The 18,634-nt window shown below is 41.5% G+C and overlaps 5 protein-coding genes and 1 long non-coding RNA gene across 6 annotated transcripts; 4 read left to right on the top strand and 2 right to left on the bottom strand.

The window, feature by feature from the left end:
- Positions 1–3,585: 3,585 nt before the first annotated feature.
- LOC145707330 (uncharacterized) lies at positions 3,586–7,174 on the top strand. Its single transcript, XM_081784847.1, has 5 exons — positions 3,586–4,001; positions 5,909–6,020; positions 6,070–6,403; positions 6,503–6,698; positions 6,743–7,174. Exons 1-5 carry the CDS (start codon positions 3,753–3,755, stop codon positions 6,875–6,877), a joined length of 1,026 nt encoding a protein of 341 aa, XP_081640973.1. The 5' UTR covers positions 3,586–3,752; the 3' UTR covers positions 6,878–7,174.
- Positions 7,175–7,244: 70 nt separating this feature from the next.
- LOC145707331 (carbohydrate sulfotransferase 11-like) lies at positions 7,245–8,356 on the top strand. Its single transcript, XM_081784848.1, is given in 3 exon segments — positions 7,245–7,471; positions 7,543–8,118; positions 8,121–8,356. Coding segments are annotated over 3 exon segments (816 nt in total). The 5' UTR covers positions 7,245–7,446; the 3' UTR covers positions 8,336–8,356.
- A 92-nt stretch (positions 8,357–8,448) lies between these two features.
- LOC145710552 (uncharacterized) lies at positions 8,449–15,917 on the bottom strand. Its single transcript, XM_081788318.1, has 10 exons — positions 12,106–15,917; positions 10,438–12,062; positions 10,368–10,399; positions 10,022–10,324; positions 9,754–9,979; positions 9,661–9,713; positions 9,338–9,445; positions 9,175–9,294; positions 8,831–9,129; positions 8,449–8,786 (listed from the first exon to the last, which is right to left on the bottom strand). Exons 1-10 carry the CDS (start codon positions 15,855–15,857, stop codon positions 8,591–8,593), a joined length of 6,714 nt encoding a protein of 2,237 aa, XP_081644444.1. The 5' UTR covers positions 15,858–15,917; the 3' UTR covers positions 8,449–8,590.
- Positions 15,918–16,232: 315 nt separating this feature from the next.
- Positions 16,233–17,143, top strand: LOC145710600 (uncharacterized). Its single transcript, XM_081788387.1, has 4 exons — positions 16,233–16,371; positions 16,714–16,770; positions 16,821–16,888; positions 16,983–17,143. The coding sequence occupies exons 1-4, from the start codon at positions 16,304–16,306 to the stop codon at positions 17,126–17,128; spliced, it is 339 nt and encodes a 112-aa protein (XP_081644513.1). The 5' UTR covers positions 16,233–16,303; the 3' UTR covers positions 17,129–17,143.
- Positions 17,144–17,167: 24 nt separating this feature from the next.
- Positions 17,168–17,688, top strand: LOC145710603 (uncharacterized). Its single transcript, XR_014135056.1, has 3 exons — positions 17,168–17,399; positions 17,439–17,527; positions 17,572–17,688. It is a non-coding gene; the product is annotated as an uncharacterized LOC145710603 (long non-coding RNA).
- On the bottom strand, positions 17,603–18,625 carry LOC145710599 (E3 ubiquitin-protein ligase RNF166-like). The gene is made up of 4 exons (XM_081788386.1): positions 18,295–18,625; positions 18,100–18,250; positions 17,901–18,033; positions 17,603–17,857 (listed from the first exon to the last, which is right to left on the bottom strand). Exons 1-4 carry the CDS (start codon positions 18,418–18,420, stop codon positions 17,710–17,712), a joined length of 558 nt encoding a protein of 185 aa, XP_081644512.1. The 5' UTR covers positions 18,421–18,625; the 3' UTR covers positions 17,603–17,709.
- Positions 18,626–18,634: the final 9 nt, after the last annotated feature.

Genomic DNA, 18,634 nt, shown 5'->3' with positions numbered 1-18,634 from the left:
GAACGCCTGAACAAAAAGCCTTCGCTGGGATTTACATAGCCCTGTTTTTCATTGGGATCCTTTCGAATTTACTCGTCGTTCTTGTTCTCGGGCTCAGTCGCGATGGCCTCAAGTCGCCATCTGGTCTTTACGCGTTTCACTTGGCGCTGGCCAACGCTCTTCTGGTTAGAAACTCAATATAAACATACTCTTATCTTTATTGCCCATACATAAATAATATATATTCTAGATCATGTCTCTCCCGTTTGCAGCAGATCAAAAGCTGAATGCCTTTTGGCGCTATGGAACGTTTCTATGCAAATCGTCCGAAGCAATCAAACTAGTCAACTTCTTTGCTTCAATTTTTCTTTTGTTAGGTCATTCAGAAAATTTAAAAGCTTTACTATAGTCCAACCACAGACAATCTTGAATGATGAGATTCATTCGTTTTATATTAATATCAAGAACTCTAATTTCCATCTTTCCATCAGCAATATTTTTCTCAATGACTTGCCAGACGGCCATGGCTTTTGACAGTTTGGGATCCATAAATTCACTTCATTCATTGATGGGTGAATAATCAATCTATGATTATGGAATCCCTGAACAGGTACACCTTGATTTGCAGAAACGGTATTACGATCTTCCGCAAGAGAACATTTCTCCTTATCTCAGGCATTACTCAAAAACTAATGAAATCAGTGACAATAAATTCATTCAATTAGATTCTTACCAGAGTCTGACTCCTGCCTGTAGTAACTATTATTAGTAATCACACCTTAGCATTCCTTTTTGAGTAAAGAAAGTAACTTTCGTGTGGGTCGCGTCTCTTATCGTCGTAATCCCACTGATTATTTATACGGACGAAGTCGAGAAAGGAGGCTCCCAGCAATGCGCGCTTTGTAAGTTGATTTTTATGCCAGAAGCAAAGATTATGAATAGCTTTTCCTGACGCAAATCACCGACAAGGAGCCATGTCTTGCCGCCACCCCCACTCGCAAATATTCCGATGGTACTTGTACAGTGCTTTTTGATTGGATTCGTTATTCCAGGCCCGGGTTTGTTGGCTTGCACCTGCCAAAACAAGATATGGATTTAAAATACTCCAGCAGAAGTTGTTAATGTACATTTCTATTCTGCAACTTTTATAAAAATTTATTATCTCTCGTATAGTTTAATTAAAAAGTGCGATAATCTTTGTTAGATGAGCTTCGTGCGTACCCTAAATTAAGGATTGGGCGATTAGAGCTGCTTAATCCCGGCAGCATTTCTAATGAACTCGGATAAGTCGCCGCCATCTGCTTCTGTTACATGCGCATTCTTCTAACGATGAACCAAGTGCACAAGCGAGCACACTCAAGATCGTTTCAATCTACTTTGCAAAGTGACAAGATCGCTCCCAGGTATTCAAACCATCCCTAACCCTAACCCCAGCCCTAATTCAGCACGACGATAAGCGCAAGAAAACGAGTGACGATTCTCATTATGGTTCTTATCATATCTTTTATCTTCTGCTGGCTCCCATTTCACTTGTGGCACATCGCGAAAATCACCGGAGTTAACGTTAGCAGAACAACCTGCAGGCAAAGTTTGAAAATCTTGATAAAAGTCGTGATCTTTTAAAACATTTCTAAAAACGCCACTTTGCGGTTACAGCTAACGATGTTTCATGGTTAAATATGTTACCATAATATGTACTACCAAAACATTTCTTTCTGAACTCAATTGCACCTTGTTCGTAAGACGGCTCGTTTTTTAATCTTTTAAATATTCTCCAGAAATGTGGTCCACATTATCAAAAAAATTGTTCGTGAATATTTTAAATGCCGTCGAGGAACAGAAGTTGCACGAGCTTTAATTACAATTAGACAAAATAGCCAATTATTTCGAGAAAAGGGTTTGGCTACTCTATCAACCCAGTATTTCATCAATTTCGCTACAAATAGCTTCTGGCATCATGACAACACTCTCAAACGATTTTCAAACAGCAACAGTATAACCACTGACCTCACATTTGTCCTGGCCTACTTTAACGCAGTTCTGAATCCCATTTTATATTCCTTTTTAAGTCACGACTTTCGTAACAGATTTACCCTTACTCGGTAAGACTTTCATTCCGAATTCCTCAAGTAACAATTTCATTAGCCACAAAATCTGCCGTAAATTTCTGCTCCGACTTCAGCTAATTATTCCGACTACGAGCTGCTGCTACCCTTTTCAGGAATTCTTTCAAATTATACTTCGTAGAATATATTATATATAATTTGCTGTAAAATGTGTGGGCTCATACGGATATTTCTCACCTGCGAGACATTCTGGCTAGTCTTTTAATACTTAAATTATACTTTATTACAGCAAAAGGATCCATTTTGAAAGAATAAAGCACCACCAGTCCAAGCCAAGCAAAGCCAACTCTGTTCGTCGTAAAGACGGACCTCTTCCGATGCTCTCCAAGGAAAAGAGCTTTCATCATTTTCGCACGAACACATTTTTGATTAATTTATTTTCTAAATGAAAAAGTTCGATCAGACTCCTACACGCAAGTCGCCTATACCTGAGGACCCTTCACGTTTACTCTCTGAATGTGACATGAATTCTGAATGATAATACAATAAATAATGAAAATATATCTAATTGAGCGCAAATTCTACTTCTCTATTTTTTTTGAGGCCTTGAAAAGTGCAACCTTTGACTTTCGGTGTTTGCTTTGATTGATGATTTGCATAAAAATATTCTTTCAACTAGCGAGCATCGTCCAATTTGTTAGCCTCTTGATGTAATTAATAAACCAGCAAAGAAGCTTCATCACAAAGGCTAAAGCATGTCGAGAAAAATATTTGACAAGCAGCTAAACAAATAAATTTTGTTCACCGATCAGGTGGAGCACTGAAACAATCTTCGTGGGACCCGGAGTCCGATGAGCATCCTCACTTCGAAAAGTGATTTCTAAAGAGTTCGCGTCCCGCAGAGATTAATTAAAATATCGTGTGGAACTCTTGTATAACCCTAGTTGCAGGTACTTGCTTTCGCATAGCATGATAAAGTGTACTTGGTGCTTGGGTTGTACAGTTTCTATATCTTCGACCATGAGTGATGTGAAAGAGACATGAGATCACTCATCTTAGGCGCCTTCAAATAACTTTAAATAATTCGTGGTTTGTACTAGAGGATTAATCAGAAGAATATTTTTTTATATTGAAGCATGGCCATCAGTATTGACTCTTTTTGAAAATCCGCTGAAATTTTCTGATTCTACAATGTTTCAAAAATAATCATCAGTAGAGGATCTCCCGCGTTTTCAAAGCAAAGAAAAATTCCCAAAGCTCCAGCGGCAAGGACTCTTGAAATTTCAACTTGCCACATCCCCATTTCCCGTGAACGAGACAGATAACTCTTAAAATTAGTAAGAGTAGATCTTATTAACTTAGTTTTTGCACCACCGCCTCACGATCCATCATCGTCTCTACTACTACTCGCCCTACTTACTACCCTACTTGCCGTTGAGGAGTTATCAGCTTTCGAGCATAAGTCGGGCCACTCGTGCTCAGCAACTCCCTCTACATCCACTTTACTAGCGCGCGCGAAAACGAACATTCCCAAAAAAAACGAAAATAAAATTCGAATTGAAAATTCCATGATTCCAAGCTTTTTCGAGGCCAAAAAGCCCAATCGTGGTCCCAAGTCAGGGGATAAAGAAAAATGGAGTTTATGATAAGAGCGCCAGCCGAACGGAATTATCCGCGATAAGAGAAATAAATCTGCTAGAAAACTGAATGATGCGGCATTCTTTGAGATCGCTTATGACAGTCAGAAGCAATTTTGTGTTTTGCATTATTTCTCTTCTTGCTTTCATCCAGCTCACGAGAATACTCGTTTATTCACCACAAAACGAAAAAGACTACTTGCACAGTGAAAATTACGAAAATGAGAGTTTCGTGATTCCTATTTTGCTTTATGGACCGAATAATCAAATAGAAGGCTTACGTGAGGCTTTATTTATCGCAGAAACAATCAAGAAAAAGGTAAGTCCCTGACTTGTTGTTGCTGTAAATTTGTTCGTTCAACTCGTCAAATGATTTAGAAAGAATTAATTCAGCGGGTTGACTTGAGTTTATTTGCCACCATCAACTTAACCTACCGGTGGGTTAGAAATAACTTGTCAACAAATAAAGAGACGTCCAGGGATGAATTTTTCCTGAGAAAAAAATGATTCTTCATTTGAGAATTTCCAGTCAATTTTAGATAGGATTCATTAACAAAAAACTTTAGGGTGATTCAGCGTTACAATTTGTTATTTCCGAAGGGGGTCCTCATGTTATTCCGTGTTTTGTAGAACTCCAAGATAAAACACGACTCGCCGCTAATTTCATGGAGCGTGTAACATGCCCATCCTGGTTCCGCATATTTTGGTGGTATGCTGTCACCTGGGAACCAGGTTCCCAGATTAGAAAATTTTACCAATCAGGGAACCCGGTTCCAAGATTAGATTTTTTTTCTAATCTGGGAACAAAAGTTCCAAGATTGGAAAAATTTTCGAATCTGGGAACCAATTTCCCAGTTGACAACGACGGCCAGTAAAGCGAATCTTGGAACCTTTTCTTTGCAAAAATATGATTTTTTCCCGTTTTGACACTGTCAAACCTGAGATTTACTGTAAGACAGGCTAGGGTCGGACTTCCTTCCTTATTTTTTTGCTTACTAAGGGTCCTTTCCTTAGTAAGGTAAGGATTTTTTCCTTACCCTTTTTCGGATTTCGGCTGAAAAAAATCCTTACCATAGTTCCTTTCTTAGTTTTCAGAGATCCTTAGTAAGGATCTTCAAACCTTAGCGATTTTTCCTTAATTCCTTTCCTTACTAAGGATTTTAAAAAGGATTTTTTCGACGGCCTACGCATTTCAAGAACGCTTTTATAAAAAAGCCTTTACAAAAGCCTTAGTAAGGAAATGAATTAAGGACAAGTTATGAAGGAATTTGATAAAAATGTCTCAACTTACTGACAGCAAGATAAATACCCAATCGTTCTTAATAAAGGGTCGTTGACTAAAATAACTGGCATTTTTATCAATAAGAACATTTTTGCAAAACGAACTACATCAAATCCTTACTAAGGTTACTAAGGCCTTAGTAAGGAAGGCCCTTAGTCCTTCCTTAGGCCTTTCTTGATTTTCATCAGTTTCAAAACCCTTACCCTTAGTTACTAAGGAAACCTTAGTAAGGGGTCCGACCCTAGAGACAGGCGCGGAGCGCACTCCCGCTCATTGACTGTTAGGTTTGTAAGGTTAATATTGTTCTTAAGTTTAATTCATTTGGAGATTTGTTCAATTCGAAATTAGAGTTAAACACTAATAAGGGTCACTCGGCAAAAACACAGAACAGTTTAACGCGAGGGGCGGATTTTCCAAGGTAAAAGTAACAGGGTTCTTCATTTAATCATGGTCATAATTAGCCAATTTTGTGCGAAATTCACTACAAATAATAACATAAAAAGAGATTGTGCATCTAGAATCAGCACAATCAGTGAAATAATGAGGTTCCAAGATTCGCGACCGACTTTGGGGCAGGCCGTCGTTGTCACCTGGGAACTTGGTTCCAAGATTCGAAAATTTTTCAATCTAGGAACTAAAGTTCCCAGATTAGAAATAAAATCGAATCTTGGAACCAGGTTCCCAGATTGGCAAAATTTTCTAATCATGGAACCTGGTTCCCAGGTGACAACTTACGACCGCATATTTTGGCGACTCTAAAACCATCCTGAAACACCTATTCTAGTTTCAACGTAAATTGGAAAGTTTCCAATTTTGGTATTTTATCTTTCGCTCTTGATCTTCGGGGTAGTAGCGAAAATGTAACGGCAAAGTGACTCTGGGCTAAAACTTTTGGGTGCACGGAAAGTCAGCACGAAATTTGCGAAATCAATTTTTATGTTAAGCTCATCCTGCCTGCATTTTTCGATCACTACACAGCCGACACTTCTAGAGGTTTACTCAGTCCAGATGACGTTATCGATACTTTCGCACTAGAAAGACATTTCCATGTTGTTCGTGAGTATTTATTCTTGCCCAATGGCGGAATCAGCGCAATCACATTAAGATGCTGGGCACAAATTGAGCGACTTGTGCGATGGAAAATTGGAAGTAGTTGTTGATTTTTCTGCCGGTGACTTCCCGAAATACAGGAAGAAAAGTTTGGACTGGCTCGGGATTTCGGATGATCAAATTAAGAAGGCGAGGAGGTTCACGTTCACGTCAAAAAACTTGAGCCTACCGAAATTTGCGCAGGCTGTGCGTCAAAGTATTTCACGCTTCAGCAACGCAAAGTGCATTATTCTCGAAAATCCTTTTTACCTAATCAACTGGAAAGAGTTTTCTCAAGATGTTAACCAAATTAATTCGAGCGAATACGAACTTGGGAAAGAAATTGTCAGGTTAGTATTTGAATAAGTTGCATCCACGAATCCCGAGTAGTAGTCTGCACCGCGATAACCGGAGTAAAAGAAAACATGGCGGGATAATCTTTTTTCTAGTGCGACCAGTCGGCCGCTGAAGCTAAAACAAAGTGCCGTTGACATATTGAAAGGGATGAGAATAGACAAATTTGGTGCACTTCACTGGAGATACGACGCGAAGGATTTCATGAAAGTCCGAAAGGATTACGAAAAGGTCATTCAGAAAATTCGGGAGATTCGCGTTAATCCCCAGCTTTTCTGTCAGTCTCTGAAGGTAATCATAAGTTTCGACAGTGGCAATTTTTACTTTGGCTTTAGGAGCATCTAAAATCGGCAGAAATTCGCGTCCTGATAATATTCACGCCGCCTTCTGATGAAGAATTCGCAAGCGTTCTAAAAGACTCTTCATCCTCTGAAAGTGTACACCGACGAGGATATCATCAAATTTATTAAAGACAAGACGCTGGATGATCTGGAGCCATTTGAGTACTCGCTGCTCAGCCAAGAATTGTCATTTCTCTCGGACACGTTTATTTTCTCGACAATGTCTACGTGGAGTCGTAACGTTCTTGTGGAAAGAACAACGAACGGAGTTTTATCTAACAAGCTTAATCTGGACTTTGTAATTACCGAAGACAATGATAGTGATGACGCAAGGAAGGATTTCTCGAAAACTGAAGAAATTCAAAAAACGTTTGAAAAAAGAGTTGAAATAATGCGAAAATCGTGCTCAGGAACGGATCGTAATCTTTGCCAAACAACCTCTGCAGAATCTTCTTGATAATATTTTTCAAATAGTTGGAATTCCTAAAATATGCTAATATTTTTATCCCTTAAAAGTACTTCCTGAGCTTGAAGCGCTCGCACAAAATGAGACAAAAACGTTTGAGGATCTCATCTTTTTCCATCGCCGGATTCACGATACAAATTTTGTGTCCTCTGTCTCTAAAAACGTTCATCACTGTTCTTCAAATGTCAATCGGAAATCGCACGTTTTCGATATCACAAGCCCTTTGAATCTGATGATTTGTCTTCCTCCAAAGTGTGGTTAGTAAGATGCGGAGAGATCCACGTAGCTACAGCTGCTTTTCTTATAACTTTTTAACATATTATCCTAGGGACGACTAATTGGCAAAGAGCGATGTCAGCTGTGTATCTGAACCACACTCAGAAAAACTATAACCCGAAAGAGCTACTTGGTCATAGCATGTATAAAATTCTGCCGCGAGTAGACCTTGAAAAGCTGAGAAAAGCGACCGAGACGAGATCAAGCAAGTTCAAAGAAAATAGATTCCGAATAGCAAATGTTCGAAACCCTTTTTCTCGACTATACTCTGCGTGGGGAGACAAGCAAAGAGTGACTTCGAGCTACCTTTCGTACTGGCGCGGCGTGAAGCCTTTTCAAGAAGCATTGGGAAACCCGCCGCAAGGAATGAATAACTCTTTCACCGCTTTTGCGCAGTATGTTGCGGCTAATCCCGGAAACAGCAAAATGAACTTCCACTGGACTTCCACTTTCTCGCAATGCCACCCATGCGCAATAGACTACAACATCATCACGCACCTTGAGAACAGCGGAGAAGAGTCTGAGGTTATCATGAAAATGTTCGGTTTGGGCGAGGATGTGAAACTGGGAGAGAAATACGCTTGGTCTCCAGCCAAAGCAGATGAGTTAAAATGGCAGAGTGTCCCTCGAGGAACTGCGAAAAAATCTACCGCCACTATTACCTGGATTTCGTCTTGTTCGGTTACTCGCCAGATGAAGTCATGAAATTCATAAACGCAACAGACGAAACGAAAGATGATGCTACTTTCGAACAAGAAAAGGCATCGCGCGATTCGATGCAAAGTCTTATGAGACGTTTTTATGAGAAGTATACAGATGTTATTTGCACTGTTCCTTATAAATAGTATTTATTAATTTTTACTAATGTTCACACAATGTACATTGTTCATTTAAAATTTCTTCATTATAAAACTCAATTTAGAATAATAAATTTAGAGAAAAATATTTTTATCAAAATTTGGCTGTTTATTAACAGATGAGAAAGGTTTGTGAGCGTGCGATCGAGGTATGTACAGCTTCAGAGGTGGTTTTTACAAAATATTTGATTTGGTTTTGATCCTCACGATATCAAATAAAGTTAGAGAACTATCTGAGATAGTCTATCTCCTTTTGGGGAATCCAAATACATCTAAGATAGCGCTCATCCAGCTCGTTGTTTTTTCGCTTGGTGCTCCAAAGAGACCCTCAACGCGGAAGTCTGAGATTGCGTGCCCTAGGAAATCTTCTACCATCGATGCTTCCATTTTGTGGCACTTGTGGTGGACATTCCAGTTGACCATGGTAACTGGGATTTCCCTAAAAGATGTAATTATATAAGTCCATTTACGACTGAGCCTTACTTTCCACTAGGAAGAACAATTCCTCCCGATTTGCTCATGTGGTAGTTAATTTCTCCGTGCATTGTCGAGCCAAGTACCCCTGTGAGTCTTTCTTTGAGACCACTTCCTCTCTCAACGTTCAGGGAAGCAGACTTCTTCGCTCGCTTGTACTCGACATTAAATCGAATGTCGCCTGAATGTCCGATAGAGACGAGCACGCCCCGATGCGGATTTTTGCCCTTCTCAGCTGGATGAACTTCGATGTGGACATCGTCCATTCCATATTCCGCATCCCGATCGTAATAGAATCGTTGGTAAACCTGAAATAAGTTTTAAGAATGTTTTTATTAAATATTGAATTTTACCTGTCCTTCTCGACCAATTGTGACTTGATCAACGTAAACAGCCACCTGAACTCCACCAGGGGAAACTATGCCAACAGTTTCAAGTCGGCAAACTTTTCCTTTAGTTCCTTCTTCAAAGACCTTGAAAGAATAATGCTAGCAAGAATTATTTGTAAATGAGTACCTGTCCGTTGACTTGAACTCCCTCTGGTCCCTCAGAGATAAGGGATAAAACTGACTCATTATCATCAGAGACATCGAAACAAACCGGCTCCTCGTGTGGTGCCGAGACCTATAATGAAATATTTTCAGATAAATATGGCCCATATCATATATATTATATGGGGGTCGCATTTTGACTTCAACACCAAGTGCGTTCACACCAATTATTTGTCGCGAGCAATTTAAATTAAATGCAAAAGATTCATTAGTCTTGGTGCGATTGAGGTCAGTATCGAGGTCAATTGGTGCAATAGATTATAACTGAACAAGACAATTTAATCTTACCCGAATATGAGGATCTCCTTCGATAGCTGGCTGAGCCGTAGTTGTTGGCAGTTCTAAATACGATTAACTTTTAGATTTATGTTTTATACACACGGAAGCAAGAATGAGATCCAGGGAAATTCAAACAGAACTCATCTGCCAAGCAGTTGTGAGTTCCACTTGAACATTCATCGATATCGAGGCACTGTCGTGTCGTTGGATCTTCCATCATTCCAAGTGGGCATTGACAAGTGTAACTGCCATCTGTATTTAAGCAAATTGCTGTTGGATCACACTGAGCGCCATCGACAGTTTGTGTAGTATTATCAAAGTTTTCAGCCTAAAATTCTAAGTAAAGATTGAAAATCGATTTAAATATCACTTGTCGTCTTCTTCGTGATGCAGCAGCAATAGCACATTCATCAGCGTCCTCGCAAAAATTGACTCCGTCTCCTTCATAACCCGTCGGGCACTGACATCTGTAGCTACCTTCAAGATCAACGCAAGTGGCTGATGCTAGGCAGAGATGGGCACCTGCGCACTCATTAATGTTCTGACATATAGGAAATTGGGTTGGATCTGTTTGGACATTCTCGAAACCCTCATCACAAGCGCAGGAAGCTCCTCCGGGAATATTGGTGCACGCACTATTGACAGGACAATCAACGCCAGTTTGGATAACGCACTAATTTAGAGTTCATATTCAATTAATTCATGTTTAATTTAACCTCATTTCTGTCTCCACACTCGTAGACGGTTGCTAAAATTTTCTTAATTTTGTTCATCAAAATTTTATACCTTCTGCAGTTACTACTTGTCCTTCGACTGTGTCAAGAGCAAGAGGAGTGACAACAACGTTGCCATCAAATCCATCCGGACAGAAGCACTGATATCCTCCCTCGAAGTTGACACAGAGGTCAGTTCCATTTGGTGATTGCGGGAAAGGACAAAGGCCCAAATCACATTCATTTTTGTCGACACAGTTTCCGAACCCGTCATCAGCATATTCCGGTTTGCAATAGCAAAGGTGGCTTCCATAAGTATTGACACAGATAGATGTTGTCAAATTACAACTGCTGATTCCAAGAGTACATTCGTCTACGTCATCGCAGGTTGAGTCACCAAGTGGATTTGCGAACGAGAAAAGACCTGTTCCGTTCGACTGAACCAATCCATTTGCGCAATAACATTCAAAACCTGGGTCGGTATTGGTGCACTCAGCCCCTGCAGTGCATGGAACCTCGTTACACTCATTAATATCCTCGCAGAAGTTTATGTCGGGAATGTATTGATAGCCATCTTGACAAGTACAAATATATCCATTCTGGTCTGGAGGCAAGTCAGTGCAAATACCACCAACGACGGGACAGGGAGTGTCAAGGCACTCATTCTTTGGTTGACAGTCGCCAGTTGTCCCTGTTCCGTTTACGCTGTCATAACCGGTTCTGCACTGGCAGCTGTATGAGCCAGGAGAATTTATACAATTTGCTCCATCATCACATCCAGTATCTGGAAGAACCCTGCACTCGTCAATGTCTTCGCAGATAAATCCGTTGCCTGAGTAACCCGTAGGACAAGCACAAGTGAAAGAACCTGGATTATTTGTACACGTAGCCTCGGCAGCGCAAGGATCAGGTGAAGTAGCACACTCATCAATATCTTCACATGTATCTGGGTCGGGTCCCTGGTATCCGTCTTCACATCCGCAGGAATAACTTCCTACAGTATTAGTACAAAGAGCATTGTCTGTGCAAACGGAGGGTGTAATGTCACATTCGTCGATGTCCGTACAGGCAAGACCTGGAATAAGCGCAGCAAGTGTTTGGCCATCGGGAGTAAGAACGTCGGTATATCCAGTGAGACAAGTACAAGTGAAGCCGGTCTGACCAGGTTCTTTCGTACATTCCGCTCGTGGATCACAGTTATGCGAGTTATCAGCGCATTCGTCAGGAATAGTACATGTTAATCCATCGCCGACAAAGCCAGCATTACAGGCACAAGAAAATCTATCTGGTGGGACAAGATTCGTGCAAGTGGCATTTTGATGACAGTTATTGTCAGCCGGATTCAAGCATTCATCGATGTCGAAACAATCTCCTGATCTGGCAGGAGGAGTTCCAAGGCTATAGTAGCCATCAATACAAGCACATTCAAAGCTTCCTTCAGTGTCAGTACACTCAGCAAGTGGGTCGCAATTATGGAGGTTGTCAGTGCACTCATTTACAGTTGTACAATTTCCGATTTCTCCATTTCCAGAGAAACCAGGATCACAAGTACAAGTGTAGCTTCCTGGAGGATAGTTCGTGCATGTAGCATCAGCATCACATGGACCCGGAGTAGCGGCGCATTCATCGATTTCGTCGCATGATGCTCCTGCTGGAGATCCGGTGGCATCGTAACCATCCGGACAAGTGCATGTGTAACTTAAATTAACGTCAATTGTTAATGTAGATAGTGATCAGGTACCTCGCGTCGGTGTTTTGGCAATCCGCAAGCGAATCGCAGTCGTTTGAAGCATCATCAGCACATTCGTTGATATCAGAACAGAATTGCCCGTCTCCAGAGTAACCAGTAATACAAGTGCAGGTATAAGATCCTACATCGTTAGCGCAATCTGCGTCTTCGTGACAGACACCAACAACTTCCGTGCACTCATCAATATCTACGCATTCTTGAGCAGGGAGAGGTGCAGTCTCTTTATAACCAGTGGCACATTCACATTCAAAACTTCCAACATTGTTGGTGCAAACAGCATCTGCGTGGCAAGGATTCGACGCGCACTCATCTACATCGGAACAACCTTCTCCCATAGGGTCAACGCTGCTCAATGCGTTTCCAGTGTATCCCTCAGGGCATTCGCATGTGTAGCCACCATTTTCGTTGACGCAGATTCCAGCAATATCCGAGAGAATCGGTCGTATAATTCCTGTGTCGCAGTTATTATCACGGGGATCATTACATTCCTGAATATCAAGACATGTTTTGCCGTCGCCTTCATATCCAGGATTACAAGCGCAAGTGAAACTTCCATCGGTATTAGTGCAAGTCGCATTTCCATCGCAGTCGTTGAAATCATCTGTGAGACACTCATCGAGATCAATACAGTCAGAGAGGTCAGTTCCATCGTAGAACTCATTTTTATCTCCATTCAATGTGTAACCTAGGTTACAAGTGCAGATATAGTTTCCATTTGTGTTGATACAGGTAGATTCCTCGTCGCATGCATTTGTCGTGCTATTGTCGCATTCGTTGATGTCAAAACATGCATTGTAAGCTTCGCCCGCGAAACCATCCGAGCAGTTACAGTAATATCCGATAAGTCGCTCAATAAGATCATCGCCCCAAATAGTATGAAGTCCTACTAAGTTGGTACAGTCGGCGTTTATACCACAAGGTGCGTCTTTTTCGCATTCATTGCGATCTTCACAGCAAGTGCCAGAAATTTCTTGGAAAGGATTCGCGCAATTATCGTAACCGGGGTTACAATTGCAGATGTAGCTTGGGTCCAAATTTTGACAGACAGAATTTGGATCGCATCCGTTCCACGTGGCGTTGCTGCACTCATCCTTGTCTTCGCAAACATAATTGTCAGTATTAATGTATTCAAGGTCATTATGGCAGTCGCAAAAGAAGCTTCCATCGTTATCGATACAGTCTGAGTTGACTGGACAAAGATTGAGGACTGGATCTTCACATTCATTGATATTGCCGCAGCAATTGGAGATTCCAGCGGCTGCTGTTTCTGCAGAGCACAGATTGGCGTCTGTGGCGAATCCATCAGCTGTTGCGTTTCCGATGCATGCGTTGCAGGCGGGATCAGTGGTGTATCCAACTTCACAGCCACAGTGGAAGCTTCCATCAGTGTTGACGCACATCGTGACAGCAGAGCATGTTACATTGCCCCAATCGCACTCATTAACATCTTCACACGAAACGACGTCGTAGTAGTTGACTCCGTTCGCGTCGGTCGTATTTTGTGTCATATTATACACAGGAACGTAGCCATTAGAGCAAACGCATTCATACGGTCGTCCAGTGGTGACTATATCCAGATTGCTGCACTCAGAATTGGCGGGACAAGTAAATTCATTCACAAAACATTCATCGAGATCAATACACATGTCACCCTGGTTTGGATCGTAGAGTCCACTATCGTCATGAACATAACTTGGATCTGATGGGTCACTTCCAACTGGCCAAACCCAGAAATTGTTATCTGGAGAAGGTTCTCGTCCATTTGGATTCAATGCGTCAGTAACAGAAGCTTTTTCTGGATTCCACTGATATCCAGGATCGCAAATACAGGCATACGATCCAATTGTATCCTCGCAATGCATATTGTCCCCGGTGCAGACATGATTGGTTACATTACACTCGTTGATGTTGCAAGGCTCCTGAGTAATTGCAGGCATACACATTCGAAGGACTGTGTCAAATTTTTCGTTAATTGCACAAGTACCATTGACGATTTCACCCCCCTCACACTTTTGCCAGTTTGTGCAGGGATCTGGTGCTGCTGACCAGGCATCTGTTGTAATCTTAGTGAGTTCGTCGTAGTCTGGATGATTCATAGGAATATTTCCGAAACGGCAATTCTGGGTTTCACGGAAATCTACTTCACACATGACGGACTTTGCTCGACCACAATCACGTTCCATCCATTGCAATTTGTGAGGCGCGGTAGGATCTTGGTCGTCAACGTCGTATCTTATAGCGATGCAAATGGGGTCTGTGCCCAATTCATCGTAATCAAGAATGATATCTGATCCGCCATTAATATGGCTATTATCGATGGTGATGATAGTTTGCTGAGGGCTTACTATATTGATATCATCAAGAGCACGTCTCTTTCTGCCATCAATACCAGTTCCAATAAGACCCCAGTAGTGATAATCGAGATTCATCAATGTACCATTAACAAGTTGGTATTTATTGTTTGTAGGGTCAAAGTTGTAACCGATCCAAATTAGTTCATTACCCCAGGTGGCAGTTGTGAGACCTTCTTGGACGATCGGACAATCATCTGTTCCAAGTGTACCGGGAGTATCTCCGTTCTCGTCACGGCAGTACCGTGAGTTGTTTCTATTGAACCGATATTCCCAGATAGACTGAATGAAATCGTACATATATTGATCCTGAACTGCGCTGTACGGGGTTGCGATTTCGCCTCCATATTCACGGCACTTGCAGACTGCTCGGGTCCAGTTCATGCCTCGATGAACGTTGCAGCAGGTATCACTGGCAGTGCAGTCACCAGGTGTTCCATGACATTCGGGAGAGAACTCGTGGTAACCAGTATCGGGGAAAGGATCGGGTTGCACGAGGGGATCAGTATCTAAGCAACTGTCAAGTCCCATCGGCTGCTGAGTCAGATCGTTAGGCCAGTCACTGTTGCAATGCTCCTCTGGATTTTGCATGTAATCGAGATAAAACATAAAAACTCCATCGGCTTCAACGTACTCGATCTCTGGATCAATAGTATCACTGAATCCTGTAATTGTGTCGCCATTAGTGTCGTAGTTAACGAAAACCTCTCTGTTCGTCGCCGAGTCATCAACGGGACCAGGGAAAGAGACGAGAGGATCTCGAACTCGCCCGCGGTGTCCAGCACCAGAGAGATCCAGATTCTTTCCAAATGTGGCGGCTGGCAATTGCTCGATGGGGATTTTCACCGTTGTAGTCGTGCTCGTCGTAGGTGGCAGAGACGTAGTCGCCTCTGGAGTAGTGGTCGTTGGCAATTCTGTGCTGGTGGTTTCTTCGAAAATCATTCGAGAGAGTGACTGATTGGGGGAGCAAGCGACCATGTAGCGCTTTTCGCAAGTTGTATCGCCAATGATTCCAGAGCTGGTAGCGATATAGCCACATGCTTCTTGTGCTCTCTCATTAGGCTGAATACGTCCCCACGAGACATCTGCGCGTTCGGCGACTTCTCCATGAATCCATCGCCAGGGTCCTGCAGCCGCATTGTTCGACTTGAGCCCGATCCAAGTATAAGTTCCGGCGATGGTCTGAAGACGTGCTGCTTCGAAGGCACTGTTCACCGTCGCTAATTGTAGACCATTTTCGGCGCAAAGGAGTGCTGCGTCTTCCCAAGTCGATCTCTTACGAAAAACGGTAAACTCTTGCCCTTTAATTGTGACATCTTTTCTGCTGGAATTTTGCGCGGCGTTTTTGCCGATTAGTATCGTCAAAAACAGCAAGAGCGAGTTCGTCGCCATCGTTGTCCAACTTTTGTTCGTTGATCAACCGGCTGAAGCTTTCGCTCTCTCTGATTTTTATGTGAATGAATCTTTACGATTGCCAGTGAAATAAATTGGGGAAAGGAAAATCATTTTCTTAATGCCACTGAATACATATTCAGATCGAACGTCCAGTTTTCAACGAATCTGCTGCAGAAAAATCATAATTCCATCTAATGGAGCAAATGTCAATCGCAAAAATGTCAGGTTCAAATAATGCGGCCACTTCTTACTCATATTATTCCCGGTTATATCATCAATATCAAGGTCAGTTTAAGCATATCAAATTTTAATGTATTCGTGTTATTCTGACTTTATTTTTAAATCTAATTGGTCAATTCAAAAATGTCGTGGTTTTGAGTGAGAGAAGCAGGTGTAGCAAATAGGCTTCGTTTCCTTCTGCGAATCAAAGTAAAAATTATAAGATGGGAAAGAGCGTTTTGAGAACCAGGGAGACTGACATTTCGTCGAAGACGGCTACAGTTCGAAACAGGTAAAATCCATTTCTAAACGATGAAAGCGAGGCTTTTTTCGCATTAAACCCCCATGAAAAATCTGTAGGAAAGTGGAAACGATTTCACGCGTCGAGTGTCTCAAACCAAAAGGTTGAAGAAAGTTGCATGTGCGAGGGACCGACTCACAGCCCTTGCGCATTTATCTTTCTTCTACTCTTAGTAAGCTCAAATTTTCTTCTTTTGCTTCTCTATCTCAGCTTTACTAATTTCTTTCTGTGACACTGAAAAGTGCTCCTTAGTGCCTCATTCGTTCTCGTGCCCTCACGTGGTGCAAAAGCGCCAACTTCTTTCTGCATTTTTGTTTCTCTTAGAAAGTTTAGAACCTTCTCGCCAGTTCGTCCTCGTTCCGTGACCATGAAGAGCGATCAAAAGCTAAGGTAAGCTCTGAAAAATCGAATCGAAAATGTCAATTTACTCGAAATTCAAGAGTTGTGCCGCCAGTTCCTCGTCCGCGATCAACTACCTTCTCATTGGAGGAGTTTCACCGCGTAACAGGTGATCTTTGATCCAATCACAGGCGGAATTCCTAGCGCAGGTCTTCCGTCTAGTAGACCTACAGTCTATCAGACATTAATGAGTACTTGTTCAGCGGAGATCCGGTTAGAAAGTGAGGAAAAGCGCGAAGCTAACGAACATGATGCGCGACGCGAGTCAGACAGCGCCGCTAGAATGATCGAAAAGAAAAACCGAAGGATGAAGAAGTTTGAGCAGGCCTTTGCGAGGGAATTCAAATGATCTAAATAGCTGAGTTCGTTTGAGATTTTCATTTCCAAAAATTCAAATCCCCTAAAAAGATGAAATCTTAAACAAAGTGAATGCCCGTCCTCTTTCATTTGCAGACGAGTATTTGGATGAGTCCGAGTTCTACAAGAAGATGGGAAGATCAAAAGTATATCGCCGCTTTCGCGAAGAGAAAGTAATCCGAGATACGGTCATCCGAATGTCTGACTTCGTGCTTCTTAAGAATCTCAGGAAGTTCTTTCATCGTTCTTTCTCCTTAACATTTGTATGGTTTTCGTGAAATAATCGATGTTGAATATTTTAGTCTACTCGTGTCTTTCTGGAGAAACAGCTGATCAAAGCTCTTCTATCGACGGAGTCAAACAACAACCAACCAGCATCAAGATCGATCATGTAAGTTTAGGTTCGACATTTGATTTTGTTATGTCATATTCTAGCGTGTGCTGAGACCTTTCCGGATAAGAAAACTTCACATCTTATTATTGCGAGCCTACTTTTCACTACCCTCTTCACTGAATTTTTCAAAATATGACCTAATAAAAAATTACACAAAGATTGTTCTTAACTTTTTTCTTTTATTCGAGCATATGCGGTGCATAATAATTGCTTGTTTGGTTCATACTGGCACGTCTTTCTGCGTTTGTAAGCTTCTCTCTTAGATGTCGATTTTCCATGCGAAGCTTTGTGATCATGTATTCGGCTTTCTTTACCAGCTCTTTGTATCTTGCGAAGTTAGTGAGTTTTAATAATTAATGCCTGGGAGAACCTTTGAAGACAGTTTTCCAGGTGATCATCAAAATCCAATCGTGGGACATTTTGATTGCACGAGTTGCACACACTGTCAGGTCCTCTCGAACAGCTGCTGATGTGGTTAATATGCGCTTCGTATGTGTTTGATTCTGAAACATTATGATCTCATAAAGTTTGACTATTATAAAAATTTCAGAGTTTAAAATTCATTTTACCTGGGCACTCTGGAAAAGGACACTTCATTTCGACAGTGGACAAATGCTCCAAGATAAAAGGATGTGCTTTTGTTAATCTTTTGATGTCGAGATTTTCCCTGCAAATTGGGCAGCTATTCCCCTTGTTACCAGATACAGCCAAAATACATTTCTTAAAGCTTGATTTGCCTAATACTTAAATTTTAAAAGGCAGACCTTGCAAAAAACCTGTCTGCAACATGCAACTTCCACCGGTTCTTCATATATCTCCAAACACACTGAGCATGTTATTCTCTTGATCTGTTCTTCTGTAAGATTTTCGATTTTCCCTTGGATGCCCATTATTCGTGCTTGATTTTTTTGAATACGCGACAATGTGTAATCCGTCTTTGTTGGTTCAAGGAAAAAAACGAACAAAAATTTGTAATATGACTAAACTTTGTAAATGCTCAATGCTGTGATTTGGCTTTGATGCTCGAATACTTCGTATAGCGAAATCAATCCGTGAGTTGCTCTGGCATAAAAGAATAAACTCGTTTGTAAATAAGTGTCTGTT

This window comes from Oikopleura dioica, chromosome XSR (genome assembly GCF_907165135.1).
Source record: "Oikopleura dioica chromosome XSR, OKI2018_I68_1.0, whole genome shotgun sequence".
NCBI lineage: Eukaryota > Metazoa > Chordata > Appendicularia > Copelata > Oikopleuridae > Oikopleura > Oikopleura dioica.
Note: the sequence above shows the minus strand (reverse complement) of the source record. Positions and strands in the feature narration are given on the sequence as shown.

Bases quoted from the DNA above. Each gene is read 5' to 3' on its own strand.
- LOC145707330 (XM_081784847.1), top strand. From the start codon at position 3,753: ATGATGCGGCATTCTTTGAGATCGCTTATGACAGTCAGAAGCAATTTT. The intron at 6,021-6,069 runs GTGAGTATTTAT...AATCACATTAAG, and splicing joins AAGACATTTCCATGTTGTTC to ATGCTGGGCACAAATTGAGC. The intron at 6,699-6,742 runs GTAATCATAAGT...CTTTGGCTTTAG, and splicing joins TTTTCTGTCAGTCTCTGAAG to GAGCATCTAAAATCGGCAGA.
- LOC145710552 (XM_081788318.1), bottom strand. From the start codon at position 15,857: ATGGCGACGAACTCGCTCTTGCTGTTTTTGACGATACTAATCGGCAAA. The intron at 12,063-12,105 runs GTACCTGATCAC...CGTTAATTTAAG, and splicing joins TGCCAAAACACCGACGCGAG to TTACACATGCACTTGTCCGG. The intron at 9,980-10,021 runs GTGATATTTAAA...TTAGAATTTTAG, and splicing joins CATCACGAAGAAGACGACAA to GCTGAAAACTTTGATAATAC.
- LOC145710599 (XM_081788386.1), bottom strand. From the start codon at position 18,420: ATGGGCATCCAAGGGAAAATCGAAAATCTTACAGAAGAACAGATCAAG. The intron at 18,251-18,294 runs GTCTGCCTTTTA...TCAAGCTTTAAG, and splicing joins GCAGACAGGTTTTTTGCAAG to AAATGTATTTTGGCTGTATC. The intron at 18,034-18,099 runs GTAAAATGAATT...ATAATGTTTCAG, and splicing joins TCCTTTTCCAGAGTGCCCAG to AATCAAACACATACGAAGCG.
- LOC145710600 (XM_081788387.1), top strand. From the start codon at position 16,304: ATGGGAAAGAGCGTTTTGAGAACCAGGGAGACTGACATTTCGTCGAAG. The intron at 16,372-16,713 runs GTAAAATCCATT...TAGAAAGTTTAG, and splicing joins ACGGCTACAGTTCGAAACAG to AACCTTCTCGCCAGTTCGTC. The intron at 16,771-16,820 runs GTAAGCTCTGAA...TCGAAATTCAAG, and splicing joins AAGAGCGATCAAAAGCTAAG to AGTTGTGCCGCCAGTTCCTC.